We start from the raw sequence: 16922 nt of genomic DNA, 5'->3' as shown, positions 1-16922 counted from the left end.
TTGTTTTGTAAAGGAGAACCAATACTTTGTGCTTCGCGTGGTATATTTGTAAGCGATTTTCTAGCTCGACCGTGCTATACATCTGTTCAATATGAATTCGACTTGCCATTCATGTGCAAACGATATCACGGATTCGCACGTTACTTGTCGTGGATTTTGCAAAGCGGAATTCCATCCTTCCTGCTGCGGTATTCCCTCCTCCGCATTCGACGATGTTTTGAAGAATCATCAGATATTCTGGATGTGCAAGTCGTGCACGTCACTCATGAACAACATGCGCGAATCTGGCCAAGAAGAAGTGATTTCCGCGCACAACGAGATAGTAGAACGAATGAAACAAGAAATACTCAGCGAAATGAAAAAGGAAATCAAATCGAACTTCGCAGCGTTAATCAATTCCAGCTCGATGACACCTAGATCGACCAAGTATTCTGCATCGGGGATTGTCACAACTCGCCGACGTCGACTCTTCGGAAAATCCAACGCAAATAAGCCACAAGCTCAACCACTTTTAATTGGCACTTCCGAATCGCAGTCACCTTCGCTGGGAAATTTCGTTGTTACTGCTCCCAGTCAAAAATTTTGGCTGTATCTCTCCCGTATCTCACGCGATGTTACTACAGACGAGTGCGAGCTCTGGCTGCACGTCGCTTAGGTACTGACGACGTTGAAGTTGTTCGTCTTGTGGGCAAAGGACGCGACGTGAGTACTCTATCGTTCATCTCCTTCAAAATTGGATTGAATGCAGACGTCAAAGCCAAAGCCCTCTTCGACCTGGCCGAGAGGAATTCACTACCGCGAATTCCAAGACAATCGCACTGGTGCAAATTTTGGAAAGCCTCAATTAACACCGAATCAGCATATAGAAGACACCATTATGATGGACTGAAGATACCGCGACGCACATTAAAAAGTTCTGTGGAGGCCTCTGCTCTGATCGACACAGTCCGGCTACTTGCTGCCAACGTTCATTTCAGCCGTCGCGGCCCTGCTGTCGAATCTGTAGTCGAGGTCCTCCAATTCGCTCTTTCAGGCAAGTACATTCGTTATGATGAACTTCCTGATCGCCATTCCGCTTCCAGAAATCGTCTACATTCTGGCGAAACATTTGCACCACGCACACAACGTATTGTGCCCAGCCAATCTTTTCAGGGACGCAGTCGCAGTCGCGCTTCCAACCAGCAGCCAACACAGTCGTCCTGGACCTGTGGTCCAGGACGACTGTGTCCTGGACCACGTCGAGAGGGGGTATTCCAAATTTCACTTGCAGGCGAGTACTTGAATTCCGAAGATCTTCCGATGCTTGATGCCTCTCCGGTTTCCAGATCTACACCATCACCAACTCGTTCGAACTCTGCAGAACATATGCTCTGTATGAACATATGCGCTGATGCTCGACAACGCACATTGGACTGGTGTGGAGCAAGTCTGGATTTCCATGGCTTTTAAAGACCGTAAGCTGTACCTTTGTGCCGTCTACATTCCTGCGGACCGTATTCGAGATGCAACACTGATTAAAGAGTATTCCCATTCCGTATCGTCAGTACTATCAAGCACTTCCACCTACGACGACATTGTTATCCTCGGCGATTTTAATCTACCTGGAATCAAATGGCGTCCGCTTCGCGATGGCTTTCAGTATCCTGATTCATCACTAACAACTCATCCCACCATCATCTGTAGCTTGCTCAATACGTATAGTGCAGCTACACTTCGTCAAATCAATAATATAGCGAATGAGAACGGCCGCATGTTGGACCTATGTTTCGTTTCGCAACGAGATTATGCTCCTGTAATATCAGTGGATGACTTGAAAATCTTTAGCCACATCAGATCGATCGATGACGCCATGTTCCTCCAAAGGCAACTGGACTCCTTTGCAGCTTGGTGCGAGGTGAATAGGATGATACTGAATCCCAGTAAATGCTCGGTCGTGTCGTTTGCAAGGAAACGAAATCCAATCTTCTTCGATTACCGACTTTCGAACGTTGTTCTGCCTCGGGTGAAGTGCGTTAACGACCTGGGTGTGCTTCTGGATGCAAAGCTCACATACAAGGATCACATCGCATATATCGTTAACAAGGCATCGAGACAATTAGGCTTTATTCTTCGAACGACGAAAGCATTCACAGACATTTACTGTCTAAAGGCTCGTTCGTTCCATATTGGAGTATTGCTCTGCCGTCTGGAACCCGTACTACCAGAACAGCGTGTACCGCATCGAAAACGTGCAACGACGGTTCACTCGCTTTGCTTTACGTTTACTACCGTGGCGAAATCAGCATAGTCTACCCAGCTATGAAAGCCGCTGTCAGCTTATCAACTTAGACACTCTGGAAGTGCGTAGGAACACTGCCCGAGCCATGGTGATAGCTGACGTTCTAACTTCAAGAATCGACTGTCCTGCAATTCTCCAACGGACCAACCTTCTGGCTCGCCCAAGGCAATTTCAGAATGCTGCACTTCTTTGGTTTCCCACCCAGCGAATGAAATATAGTGCTCACGGTGCTGTTACAGGCCTGCTACGCATTTTCAACCGTGTAGTTTCACTATGTTTGACTTTAACTTGTCTCGTGTTTGTATCAAGCGGAAATTTTTAATGTTTTTTAGACCGTGACTTTGGACAACTTTCTTAGGCAATTTTTTTTTTTAAATGTAAGATTTTTATGTGAGGCAAATTTTTATACCATGATTACCATTGGGGCTTTGAGCCTGTTGGCTTATGAACATAAATAAATAAAAAACCGTCCATTAATGGGGTAACTACTTTTTTGCATCAGGAATAAAGTTTTTGTTCCTCTTTATATCGACGTAGAAAATAAAATACGTTCCTAGGAGGGTAGAAATGCGGATTGAAGTCAGTTGAATGAAGAGGCAGATTTGTATTCATTAGTCGAGTCAGTTAGAATAACCACTGACTGGACTAGTTCATCAGTTATCCTCGCTAATCAACGCTATTCAATTCTCTTTTTGTTGATGGCGACTGTCGAAGCAGTTCTGGTCGAAGCGAAGCTACTGAGAGTAGAGTCGGTCTTTATTTTTCATCTTCGAAAATTCCGGGTTCTGATGCGTACACTGCCTGGGTCAATTCAACTTTTCTAGTTGTATCAAATTGAAACCAAACTTTTTTGATTAGAATTTTTTTCTGAAACTGGATGCCAAATTTTCTCCTGAAAGTTTCGTTTGTTGGCTTAATCTGTGCTGAATATTGTTGGCTTCCGCGAACTTAAATTCCAGTCGTCGCAAGTTTATTATCTTTATTTTTCTTCTACAGGGATTAACCACTCAACATATTTGTAAAAAACAAAATGACGATAACAAAAAAAAAACCACAACAAATCATGGCATTACTAGTATGAGCAACTTCCTCAGAGATGGTTACGATTAAAAATGTCCGTTCCAATTCGGCGCAAGGAGATTCCAACCTAAGCACTTTCTACTATCTCAAGAGTTACCGATGGTTTTTCTTCGTACAACATATTTTTAACGAATATTACTTGGCGTTTCTGCGAAAGCCACTGAAGTTTTTCCCCAGAACAAACGGCAACGACAACGCATCAGCGATTTATACGGTCTCAAAATTAATAGAAATAGGGTTTCAACTCGTTTCAAGTCCCCCTATTCTTCAGACTTTGCTCCCTCGGACTACTATTTGTTCCCCAATTTGAAGAAATCGGGAGAAAAGAATTATTTAAACGGAGAGAAACGAATAGATATTTTTCAGACTTATTTTTTTAATCCAAAATATATATTTTTATTAAGGCTCATATGGCGTCAGCCTAATGGGGCCGGGAGTTCAATATTTTGACAATGTTTGCTTACAACTATGTTAGTAATATGTAACCGATTACTCGCGGTTGGCAACAGAAAACAACTCTAACAGAAACAACCGATCAGAAAAAGTGTAGTAGGCTAGAAATATTGTGACGCGGCAAAAACATCATGAGTATAACACGGTCTGTGATACCGTTGCGCAAGTATACGATTTATGATTTTGCGCACTAAATGTCCAAACCAAAAAAGCTGTAATTAACTGGGCAAACGTAATGCACCAGGCAAAGCTCGGTCAGACCTTGCTAAAGGATATTTCAAGCTAATCGGCAATCAGTGGAACACACGTTTCCGTGCGAGGCATCGCCGCTTCTGGCGGGTCGGCGTTGGATTCAAACCGCATCATCTTGGTGACATGGATCGCCTCGATTCCCCTTGAAAAACTCGATTAAAAAAAAATTTAAAGGTCAAGCCTCGATTTCATCGCCATCTACTTAGATTCTGGACGGGAGACTAAGGGTGGGTTTAGACTAGTGATATATTCATGTGAAGAAATATGATGAGATTTATAGAAATCACATCAACCGTTTACACTAGCGTGAACTTCTATAATGAATATATTCATATTTTCGGTGAATTTATTCACCTGAAGTAGAACTGCATCCAACTTTAGTGATTTCTCACCAGTGAGAAATTCACAAGCGTTTACATATGCTGAATTTATTCAAGTTATATATACCTCGAATAAGTGTATCATATTTATTCTCACCCGTTTACACCTATTTTCACGTGAATAATCTCCATCTCCAATCCATCTATAGCTATAGATCTCCCTAATGTAAACCCGCCATAATATTGTTCTATATTAACACTTCTGATCTCATGTATTTACTCTGCGAAGCCTGAATCTGCAGTCCGACTCGTCTAAGTTCCAACATTGTCTAATGATAATGGTACGATAATTATGACATATTACTTGGATTGCAAAAAAGGTAGAATAACAATCATTTTGCACAATTGAACGAACTGGCAAATATCATCCAATAATATCAATTAATTTTTGACATACAACATCAATGCTACAGGATCGCCCTCAATCGCGGTACAACAAACTCGTCGAAAATTTGTCATCGTTGCTTTTGTAGAGCATTACTCTTGCGTTTGTTGTAAAAATGAACGAACAAGCGGAAATTTACCGAGCCAAACATTTTTGTTGTTGTTGATTTAAACGATTCAATAACAGACAAAGGAAAAAAATGAGAAAAAACCAAGCACAGCACAAACATATATTTTGGCTTAGGTTGACATGTGTCTTTCGAATAGATAAAGCGATACGCATGTTTTGCTATTTACCGATATTAATTTTCTGTCCGCCAACCAAAATAAAAACGTGTGATGTTACATACTTCAAAATAAAGAATGGATTTTTTAAAATGCTGAATTAATGTTCTATGCACTCAAAAAAAAGACTGATAATTTATTTTTCGTTTACAGATACAATGAGACACCGAGGAACGGTTTGCTCTCATCGTCGAGATCGAAATACTCAGAAGCACCCCAGTCACCACAAAATGGACCGGTGAATCTAGCTGTGAGTTCAAGCCTGCCAAATCATCATAGCACCCAATCGATAAGCGCTGCCGCCAAGCTGGGCCACTACAGTCATGAGTTTCACGAGCGCACACTCCAGGCCCAGGCACAAGCTCGTGTTCACGCACAGCAACAGCAGCAATCCCAACAACATCGACACCAGCAGGAGCAGCAGAAGGAAGCCGCGGCAGCTGCTGCTGCAGTTGCTGCTGCCGCGGCTGACATTGGAAAGCTGTATTCACCGACAAATTCTCGTTTAGCGTTTTTCCCCGGCCCGTTGGATACCAACTCCTACCCCAGCCTCAATTATGGACTGTATCCTTTCGGGTATGTTTCAATTGATTGAGAGAAAAAAAAAGTATGACTGATTTGATCAATATTACAGATACTCCAACGCTCATTTGGATGCTCGGATGCTTGGCCGACCCACTTATCTACCGGGACAAAGGGAACCGTATGCTGCATCTTCCTTCCTGGCGCCTGGTACATTCGGTACAACCGATAGTTCCAAAACAAAGCTATATCCACCAGTTTCCTTATCACATTTGAATGGCCACAGCGGCCTTAAACCTACCTCCCTATCACAATTACCTCAGGACAAACTACTCTCCGGCGAGAGAAGTCCAACAGTGCCACATTCTCCTTCGCCATCTTCGCTGATTGGTGGATACTCCGATAGGGAACGCGGATTTCTGAATGGACTAACAGGCACCTCAGAATATTCTGCACTGCACCACAAGTACCAAAACAGTCATGTTGCGCCGCCTCACGAGAAGGAGAGCAAACACGAATCCAAACAACAGCATCATTCTAGTCACCATCAGCAACATCACCATCCGGCGGCAATTTTAGTGACAGGAGGACCGTCTCTACAACACCCTCAGCACAGCTTCCATCCGCCACCACCATCGTCTTCCTCCAGCATGCACACATCGTCCCTTTCAATGTCCATGGCGTCTCCTAATCAGCGCCATCACTCGATGCTACAACTTCATACTGCGGACGGTGTGCGTCATGAACAACTGCACCAGGACAACGAATTCAAGGTACCCTCCGGTAAGGAGGGCTCCCTCAAGCATCGCATTCTCACACGTCCTGTCAGTGAACGGGACGCAAAGCGACGATCTCCTACAACGAAGTCCTCAACCATATTCAGGTGAGTGCGTTGAGTCATTGTTGCATTTTGTTTGGGTAATGTCTTGTGCTGCTTTGAATGAACGAATGTTTGATGTTGAACGATCGTAGAATTCCCACTCTGCATATGAACATTTCATGTATTCTTGGTAAGCAGTGTGAAGTCCTAGTGGTACCAATGGAACGGTCATATATTGGGCTGTCCGTCGCCAGGATCTCAGGCGTCTCACGCTCGCAAGTCACTCTCCATCTGATCGAGCCATCGTACGCGCTGTGTTCCTCTTTTTATGGTGCCGGAGGGATCCTGAAAAGAAGCTTTTTAACCGGATTGTCGTTCGGCATTATGCGACGCGCCCGGCAGCCTTTTGATTTTTGCCAGATGTGCAATGGAGGTCGTTCCAAGCAGATCTCATGGTTCATGTCTCTACGCCACTCTCCAGCTTCGGCTTGAACTCCACCATAGATATCCCGCAACACTTTTCGCTCAATGACTCCAAGTACGGTAAGCTCCTATGTGAACAATGTGGTCAATGTTTTGTACAGCTTCAACTTCGTGCGGCGGTGCACCCAATTTGATCTCAGGGTCTTCTGAAGTGAAAAGTAGGCACGATTTCCACCTTGAATGCGTCTACGTCCTTGCTAGTATTGTTGTCGGCGGTTACTACGATTCCATATACAAAAACTCGTCAACTACCTCAAACTCTCCGCCATCCACGATTACCTTTGGTGGGAGGTTGACGTTTTTCTTCTCTTGCCCTCATGTATTTTGTATTAGACACATTAATCAGCAGTCCGATACGCCTGGCTTCCTCTTTTAGGCTGGTGTAACTGTCCTGCACCGTCGCGAAGTTCCGTGCTACGATATCAAAGCCGTTAGCGAAACCTTACAGTTGGACCCGCCGTGTGAAAATTGTGCCACTCGTGTCGATGACAACCTCAAGGACGATGTTGAATAGCAAACATGATAGTCTATCCCCTTGTCTTAAGCCTCTGCGTGACTCTAAGGGACTCCGTAGCACATTACACGGTTTATGGCAGCCTTGAACAGTCGCCCTAGTTTGTCGGGAAAATGTCCCGATTCGTGTGCATTATTTGCCTTAGCTGTTCTTGGTCGACTGCGTCGTATGCTGAAAACCGTGGCCACGTTGTACTCCCGACATTTTTGTAGAATTTGTCGAATTGAAAAAAATTGGTCCGTGGTACCGCGGGCTCCCCTAAAGCCCGCTCGGTACTGACCATTAACGCCAACGGCGTTGATAAGCGTAATGCCACGATAGTTGCAGCATTCCAGCTTGTCGCCTTTCTTGTGGATGAGGCAGACTACTTCTTCCGTCCACTCTTCCAGTAATTGTTCCTCCTCCCAGGTCTTGGAAATAACCCAGTGCAGTACTCTAGCAAGCGTTTCTCTACCATGTTTATAGAGCTCTCCCGGTAGGCCGTCTTTACCTGTAGCTTTGTAGTTCTTAAGCCTTCCAATCTCACTCTATATCTCATGGAGATCGGACGTTGGTACCTCGTCATCTGCTACTGGCTCACCTAGGTCAGTCCCATCTCCGCTTTCGCTTACTACAACGCTATTCAGTCGCTCGTTGAAGTACCGCTTCCACCTGTCGATCACTTTGCCTTCTTTCGTGATCAGGTTTCCTATGTGTACTTGCGGCACCTATCGTTCGCGTAGACCAGTAGTGGTCAACCTGCGGCCCTCCAGCTGCGGCCCGCAGCCTGATTTGAAAAAACAATCATATGAGCGAAATTAATAATATAGTCGATAATTCTTCCATACAATTGAATAAAAATAACTTTGTGAATTATTCTTGTTAATCGTATGTATCCAAACTGATCATTTTCTGTTCTCTTTTTCGTTTGCTCCGTGCTAGTTTAACCTTCTGACAATTGTTCTCGTTAGTGCTCAATGGACTTTTTCAGGTTTTTGGTTCTGTTCCTCTCACACTCGCATAAATTCGTGCAAGTACCGGAAGAATAACCGGGTTTTACGTTTTCAGTTACTCGGTTGAGAGTAAACATCAAACGATCCGAAGAATTACGAACGTACCCATACCATAAAACTTGACATTTTATTTGTATGTAACTTTAAATAGTTCGGTTGCGAGTACCCCCATACATGAAAATCAAATGTCAAATTTCGTTGCATGGGTACGTTCGTAATTCTTCGTATCGTTTGGTGTTTACTCGTTTACTCGGTGTTTACCCGAGTAACTGACAACGTATAATCCAGGCTTAACTACTGGAAACTTTTTCAAGAATCATATGAGAGAGAACGGGAAGTATGTACACGTGAGTTCATAAGAGAGAGAAAGTTTGGAAGAAAATTCATTCGATTTTGCTGTGCTCTCGCCATAAGTAGTCGAGTTCATTCACCATTTCAGTGTCCATTGCCACACTGTTTTATCGCAGTGTGTGTTGTGTAAATTGAAGCAAAATAGAAGCATGCACTAGTAAAAAAGAAAAATGGTTTACGTAGGACGTGTATTTCAAGGAAAGTTTTCTGATATATATTATTTTACGTGCATAAATCATGGTTTATTTGATTTGTAATGAAGCTGCTGCTGTTTTGAAGATTAAATCTGGAACGAAAACATCAGTTGAATCATGCGTCAAAAATAGACAAGTTTGCTGGCACATCCTGTGCTGGAAAATTGGCTGAAATAGGAGCGAAAATTGTTTGTTTGAAAGACCAAGCTGTCAACTATGTATTTAATTCGAAGTTGATTTCGAAATTACTGAGGAATTGGCTTGCCTTCTTCTTATGGATGTAGGATTCGAGGATGTCTTGAAGGATATCGTCCAAATCATCAATCAACTCGTACACTTTGGATCGTAGAAAGTTTCAAGCTTCTTCTTTTTCTTTATTCTTTTTTTTTCACTCGAAAAAAATCTCAAGTACAATTTTACCCAATTCAAATCAACTCAAGTCTCGAAACTACAGTCTCGAAACTAGGAAAAATGTTGATGCCCTACAGTCGATTAATGCTGATTTTTCTCGCAAATTTTGGTACGTCAAAGCACATGAAAAAAATCTCCAATTTTCTCTACCCCATTCAGTTTTGATGATGTACATGCCGCTGAAGACATGCAGATGAAACTCATTGAAACGCAGTGTGATTTAGAACTACGTGACAAATTTGAAAACCATGATGTCTTGGATTTCTACTCCAGATTTGTTCCAGAAGCGCGAATTGAAAAACTAATAAAATATGCTCATTTTATTACTTCTTTGTTTGAATCCACAAATATTTGTGAGCAACGGTTTCAGTAATGAAAGAAGTGAAATCAAAGTCAAGGAACAAATTCACTGACAGTCATTTGGAAAACACGATTCGCATCGCTATCTCTCACATTCAAGCTGATTTAGATAAAATGGGCCAAGAAAAGCAGTTCACGTAAAATCGAAACGGTGTTGATTTATTTTTTTATTTAAGGATTATCTACATTGAAACAAAGAAAAATATTGTTGAAACTTTTCGATGATTGAAAGAACGTCCAATTTAATCGTGATACCGTATTCACACTATCAAGTATAGCCATAACTCTGTCAGTGAAATCGCGACTGCTCTGAGCAGAGAAATTTGGACCGAAAACAAGCCGTTACACTGCAGTCCTGTAGTTCGATGTTCCCCTTCACTCTCACCAAGTTTCGTGATCTCATCAGTACTTGTTCGGTTTCCTAGCAACGATCAAGTTCGGTCTGTACGAGAAGCATGTGGCAATTGAACTGCTGAGGTGCTCAAACCGTTTTCTATAAATTAATGATTCGTGTTCCGTACACTACAACAGATCGGTACGGCTGCACAAACTTATATACACTGGAGTCGCTTTTTACGCGGGGGATACGTGCGGCGTAAACAAAAACCGCATAAATTTCAAAATCCGCGTAAAAAAATACCGCGTAAAAATAAACCGGGTAATTTTCAAATTTCGTGTAAAAATCTAACAAACAGTGAATTATTAGTTTAAAATGTAACCCATATTCTAACAGTTTTACCTGATTTTTTTTGCATGCTACAATCCGGCTATCTGTATCTTCTTTTATTTGTCAGCTACTAATCAGTGAAGCAATACTAAATTATTTCGTGAAAAGTCAAATCAATTAGCATATTGAATTTTACGCGGTTAATAAGCGCCGCGAAAAAAACAGCGTCAATTCCGAAATCCGCGTAAATTTCAAAACCGCTTAAAAAGCCGCGTATAAAAAAAACGCGTAAAAAGCGACTTCGGTGTATGTTGTTCATGAACGCGTTCAACGTAATCATTTTCGGAAACAAATGCGTTCATCAGTCGAAATGAATTGGATAAATTAATTGGTGGATAAATCGATGTGTGAGTCGTTTATTGACGCCCAAATTGAAGCGAATATGTTTGGAACGATGCAGAAAACTCCTAGAACGGTGGATCCTACCAGACTTCACGATTGACCATTTGCCAATCCATCGTGTTATTCACTTTGGCCCAAGTTGGAGGAGCACGCCTGTGGACGTTCTCATTGGAATTACCAATCGCCAAAGAATTTTGTCGAGAAGCTGCAGCGATTAACGATTAGCCTCAGCGTTTTCGACTCTGCGTTTTCGGTTGGTTTGACCTAGCATCTGTTCTCACGACGCTCGTAGCAAATTCATGGATGTCCGCAACGGTCGATTGTACATAGCTTCAGCGGGTGATATTCCGTTCTCAGAGCAATATTGACTAAATTCCGCGCTTTCGAATTGGTTGCCTTTGTCTGTAGCCAGAAGCTTCGGCATTCTCTTGTTGGCGAAGAGCGGACGAAGCATGTCGTAATTTGCCGGGTTGCAAAGATTTCCGGCAATTTGCTGTAAACGTCGACGACAATGAGGTAGAATTCCCAATCCAGTGAGCCCGCAGACTCAGCGTGAACACGCTGCCATGGAACTCCCGAACAAACAGCAAACGGTTTTGAAGTGTGAGACTGGAGCTTAACACGGAGCGTTCTTCCAGAAAGGTATGACCTCAGTCAGTTAATGAATCCTTCAGAAGCACCAAGACGGGATAGTTTCTACAACAGGATGCTGTGGTCAATTCGGTCGAAAGCGGCTTTTATGTCGGTATAAACAGCATCAATTTGAGCTCGTTCTTCTAGGCGGTTGATACAAAACGATGAAAAGTCGAGAAGATTTGTGCTAACCGTTGTTGTACTAACATGGTGCTAACACCATGTTGTACTGGTGAAATATAGCTCTTTACTTCGAAGAAGATAACATCGTTCACGATCATCTCAAATAGCTTAGATGCGGCAGATAAACTGGTTATCCCGCGATAGTTGGTCACGTTGCACTTATCTCCTTTTTCAAAGACGGGAAACATATAGGAGTGTTTTCAGACATCCGGAAAGATTCCTTGATCCAGCGAAGCTGTGTAGATACGAGAGAGTGGTAAAGCCAAGGCTGAAACACAGCGACAGAAAACTATTGCTGGAATGCCATCTGGACCAGGAACTGTTGACCGTCCCAACTTTTTTACGCTTCTTTCAACCATCTGTTCAGTAACAGGGAATGACCGCAAGTCTATTAAAGTCTCCGGAACGTTAGCTGCAGCACATTCGGCTTCTGGCTGCATCAGCTACAAACACTGAAGCAAAGTGTTTTGAGAATAAATCACTCGTTTCGGAACAGAGGACGACTCCCGATCTCCCAAGAACACCTTAGATAGGATATCTGCAGTTTTCCGCTTGGTGTTTACCAAATTCCAGAAATTTCTCGGATTCCTGCGCAAGTTTGTCTGGACACGAAGAACGTATGATTTGTAGAGAGTTGCGTTAAGACTGCGGTATGCATTGCTAGCGATTTGAAAGTTGTGTTCTGTTTCAATGGTCCGTCGATGACACAATTTGCGTTGGTAGACATTTTTGTCGCGTGTTGGGACGCGTAGTAGTGGAGTATTCCATGCTGGAGACATCTGAAGTTTTTTTTTGCAGATTCCGTTGGTGCTCTTTAGTATCCTTGTCTCCAACGATAACATCGTCGAAATAGCCAGAGGTACCCGAAAGTCCGCCCAGCATGGTATAAATCAACTGCTGAAATGTCGCTGGTGCTGCTTTCACTCTGGGTGGTAATCTGTTATATTCATACAATCCCCGGTGCGTGTTTATTGTGAGCATACGGCGAGAATTCTCATCGACTTCCATCTGCAGGAAAGCATTAGGCAAATCGATTGTGCTGAACACGATGCAATCGGTCAGTTTGAAGGAAATGTCCTGTGAAAATGGGAGCGGATTGGAGCCGCTCGTTGAGCCCAGTGGATCAGCCCCCACAAATGCATATCCTGCCGTTCGCCTTCCTAACTACCACTGTTGGAGCCGCCCACTCGGAGTAATTTACAAGGTGAAATAGTGTTTAACCGTTACAGACGATCGAGCTCTTCGTCCACTGTTGATAGCATAGCATAGGAAACTGGTGCTTGCTCTGGACGTTATCCGCGGAAGGTGGCGTTTCTTCACTATTGATTCTGTGGTTCCAAATAGTGCTGTAAGCTTCTGAACTCTTCTTATTCTTATTCAGCTGCCGCTGCGTCATTGCCTGCAGCTCCGAGATCAGTGGACGGGACTTCCGCTTCCTGACATGTATGTCCATGTTCGCCAGGTACTTTTTCACTGTTTAGCCGATTGCGCCGACCTACCGGCCAATCGCACGCAACGATGTAGCCGCTTTTCCCTAGATCTCCTCTTCAGCATACTTTGGAGTTTCTTGTCGCTCAGGGTCGTCGGCCGTCCGGAACCGTGCTGATGACCCGGGGAAGCGGGTGCCAACATGTTGCAAATGCCACACATTGTCTGTTTTCAAAGCGGCGGAGTGCAGTTCTTTGAACGCGCACACTTCTGAACGGGGAGCTTCACTGTTTTTGCCATCACGGTTTTCTTGCTGCCTCATGAGTTACTATGATTGATGCTGCATGGGTAGTATCGTCAGTGCGTGTGAAGGTAAATCCATGAAAATCGGCATTTTTAGACCATTATAATGCAAACATTACTCGCGGTTTACTCTAGGTTAAAAGGGCAACCATTTTTGTGGGACAGGATAGGTTCGGGATAAGGATAAGGGGTACTGTTGTCTCAACCGAGGGTTGCCAGACGCACTGTAGCATTGTGCATAATGATCGGGCTGAATCCAAGGAAGTTATGAATAACTGAATCCTATGAAAAACAACTTTTGCTATCTAATAACCCTTGTTTTTTTATTCCAGACCTTTTGAAAACGGTTCGACGACAAATTTTACTAAGGGAGCGCTGATTCAACTGGCGGGTGAGTGTAAACGCGTGGAAGATGTGCGAACGGAAGATTTAGTACAAACAGCCGAGAAGTCATCGGAGCTACGACTAGCAGAATCGACTATTGTAAAAATTACTCCCCGTAACAACAATGTAATAATCACATTTAGTTATGATAATAACAGATCTAAGGTAAATTGCCATTTTTCTGTCAAAGGTTGGTTTCTATATCATACTCTTTTTCGTCTCTCCAAAATTCCAGATCGATATCGAATCAACTATAGAGCATCCATATTTTGTGTACGGACAGGGCTGGGCCTCGTGTAGTCCGGAAAAATCTAACCACCAGTTTGGACTGAAATGCCAAAAACTACAAGTCGGCGATATTTGCCTCTCTTTGGTTCCACGTGAGAAATCGAAACCCAACCATTCCGTATCCGCATCCTCGTCTTCCGCTTTCCTTCAGGCACCACAACCGTCCTCGGCAGGCAAGTATTTATCGCCACCGTCACAGCTTCAGCAACACGATATCAATGGTAATCAGAAAACACATAATCATGAGCATCCGGCATACGGCGGAGGCGGCGCTCATCACACAAACTCAGCATGCGAAAGGGGAGACAATAGTAACCAAAAACAGCAGCAGCAGCAGTATCTACCTCAAAATCTCTCGCGCAAAATGACCCACCAATTACCAACGATTCCGACAACGGCTACAACAACAACAACATCGGCAGCGGCCGGATCATCACGTCCATTAGGTGTGCCCCCGTACAGCAGTTTTCCGTCTGTGCCAGTTTTTTCGATGCCGTTCTCTGCAGCTAACCTCAGCAAACCACATGAACCACATTACCCACTGAAGATGTCCCCTGATCAGTTGAATCTTAGTTCACGATCATCAAACGCTTCATTCAACTCTATCGAATCCAACGACCAGCCGGTTGCAATGGTCGTGGACAAATCAAACCATTCCTCTTCGTCATCGGGTTCTTCGTCTTCGTCTTCAGGGCTGAGCGCTAGTTCGCTGTCAGGCTATTCAACCTCGTCGTCATCTTCCTGTGCAACAACAACAACAAGCGCGGGAAATAGCAGCATCTCGCTTCCTCCGATGAAAATAGCCGCCGATGACGATTGCGCGATCGACGCCTCCCTCTCGCGGAAACGCCGCTGGTCCGCCCCGGATGTGTGTGACGAAGCTACGACCGATGATCAATCAACTAGCTCTGAGCAGCCTCCAATGAAGGTAACTAACGTTGTCACTTAAAACTTTGGTCCGAAACTTTTTTCTCCGCAAACGCTTCAGAGGGTTGGGGAGGTTATCCGAAATTTTCAACGTGACTTGGGATGAAATTGTTTGTCTTGGAATGAGCATCGCCAAATGAGAAACATTTGGAAGCTTATGTTCGCCTTCAAGCGCACATTTGCTCGATATTTCATGCTAATTTTGGACGACTTTGTAGACAATTTTTACAAATTTCCATTGAGAATATTATCAAACCTTCGTTCTTGGGTACATTTCGTCGAACCACGGCAGCTATCAATTGTTGCTGAAACCTTTTTACTAGCTTTTTTTTCTCTGAAAGAGATTTTGTAAATTGAGGTAGTTTTCTCATTCTGCTCCGCGTTGTGAAATATGTGTTGGGAATTTTTGTATAGAAAAACAAAAAGAAAAAAGCTCACTTTGCATATTAATGATAGATGTTTTCAAACGCATATAAAACAAATAAATACTTGTATGTTCAAAAAGTATATAATTAAAACAAAATGCTATAGATGTGATTCAGAAACTGGAAAGTATTGATTGGAATCAAATATAATTTGTTGTTGACACTCGAAACAGTACCCGAGCATATGATTGTAAATAGAACATACTTCTTTAAAGCAAACATTAGTTAAGGCCTTAGGTATAGGATTTCATTGGACTAATTGCCATGTTACAAACTAGATAGAAAGAGATGACATAAATGCTGTTTTATTACTAAGCTATATTTGTGAAGAATTTCCGAAACAAGGAATGTTGTCGTTTTGAAGGTTGGAATCAACATCCTTCACTAAAACTCATACGTACATTTTTTGCGCACTGACAAAGAGAGACAAACAAGTAAAGTTCTCGGGGCATTTAAACAAAAAATAGGTAAATCTAAATCATAGTGAAACAGAGAAAAAAGGAAGTCCTACATATATATTTTTCCTAACTGCAGTCAAATATGTGCCTTTCAATTACAAGGTTTTTATTTTCTCAGAGGATAACGCATAGAGGTACTTTGGTACCGCCGAAAGATATGCCTTTTTATATCACCGAAATTTGTCATAGCAGTCAAATTTGGAAATCTAGCTCACACACAAAGACTCATTTCTGTGCAACAGCGAGTGAGAGGGAGAGAGATGTCTATTTTATTTGTTTGTGAACAAGAACTGAACAATTATCCGATGGTGACTTCCGACAGAATGTGCGGAGCACAGGAAATTCGGAGCATGCAGTGTATAGAAGACAAAGTTATCATTGTTAATTCACGTCAATCAGAATGGAAAACAAATAAATATCGCAAAATAAAGAAAATGTACAAATAATTTGGTATAACTGAAGCTCAATATGGTTATAACTTCAATCATCCGAAATTCCGTACAAAAGTAGTTCGAGTACTCGACGGCATGAACAACCAGTAGCAGGTCGGAGAAAAATGTTGGTGGTAAGTCTCTGCATCATGTGTAGAAATGATGCACTCGCAATCATTGATACAACAGTAAACAAAAGGCTTCCTCGATTTGGTAACCATAATCAGTTATCTAAGGCAACGAAATGGTGCTCGTCGAGAAGGACTCAATTTCCTCTGATGTATGTTATATTGCAGCCAGATCAGGTGAGCTGTGATGAATATGGTGTGATTTGTACACTGGAATACTGGCGACAAGTAAATAGCCCAAAACAAATATTCAATTACATAAACTACAAGATCTGAATGCTATGATGAAGCAAAAATTAAAAAAAGAATTCGCAATGCATGGTAGGTAGCACGGAGTAAATTTTTGAATGATACCGGAACGAAAAAAAACAGTTGGAAATGGGAATAAGCTTTGTGAACAAGAAGTTCTGGATGCTGAAACAATGACGACCGGATGATGAGTAAAGCATCCGCACAAAACAGAATCAGTAAGGTGAATCTAGGGCGAGAGAATCTTCTGGGTACCA

General features: G+C 42.8%; 1 protein-coding gene across 4 annotated transcripts in view; it reads left to right on the top strand.

The window, feature by feature from the left end:
• Positions 1–16313, top strand: part of LOC129766175 (ataxin-1) — a 106605-nt gene extending 90292 nt beyond the window's left edge. For all 4 annotated transcript variants that reach the window (XM_055766683.1, XM_055766678.1, XM_055766693.1 and 1 more), the window contains 4 exons: positions 5266–5688; positions 5747–6517; positions 13708–13924; positions 13995–16313. In XM_055766683.1, coding sequence (XP_055622658.1) covers positions 5266–5688; positions 5747–6517; positions 13708–13924; positions 13995–14996 — 2413 coding nt within the window. In that variant the 3' untranslated portion in view covers positions 14997–16313. The remainder of the gene's footprint in view (positions 1–5265; positions 5689–5746; positions 6518–13707; positions 13925–13994) is intronic.
• The last annotated feature ends 609 nt before the right edge of the window (positions 16314–16922 follow it).

Source organism: Toxorhynchites rutilus, chromosome 1 (assembly GCF_029784135.1).
Source record: "Toxorhynchites rutilus septentrionalis strain SRP chromosome 1, ASM2978413v1, whole genome shotgun sequence".
NCBI lineage: Eukaryota > Metazoa > Arthropoda > Insecta > Diptera > Culicidae > Toxorhynchites > Toxorhynchites rutilus.
Note: the sequence above shows the minus strand (reverse complement) of the source record. Positions and strands in the feature narration are given on the sequence as shown.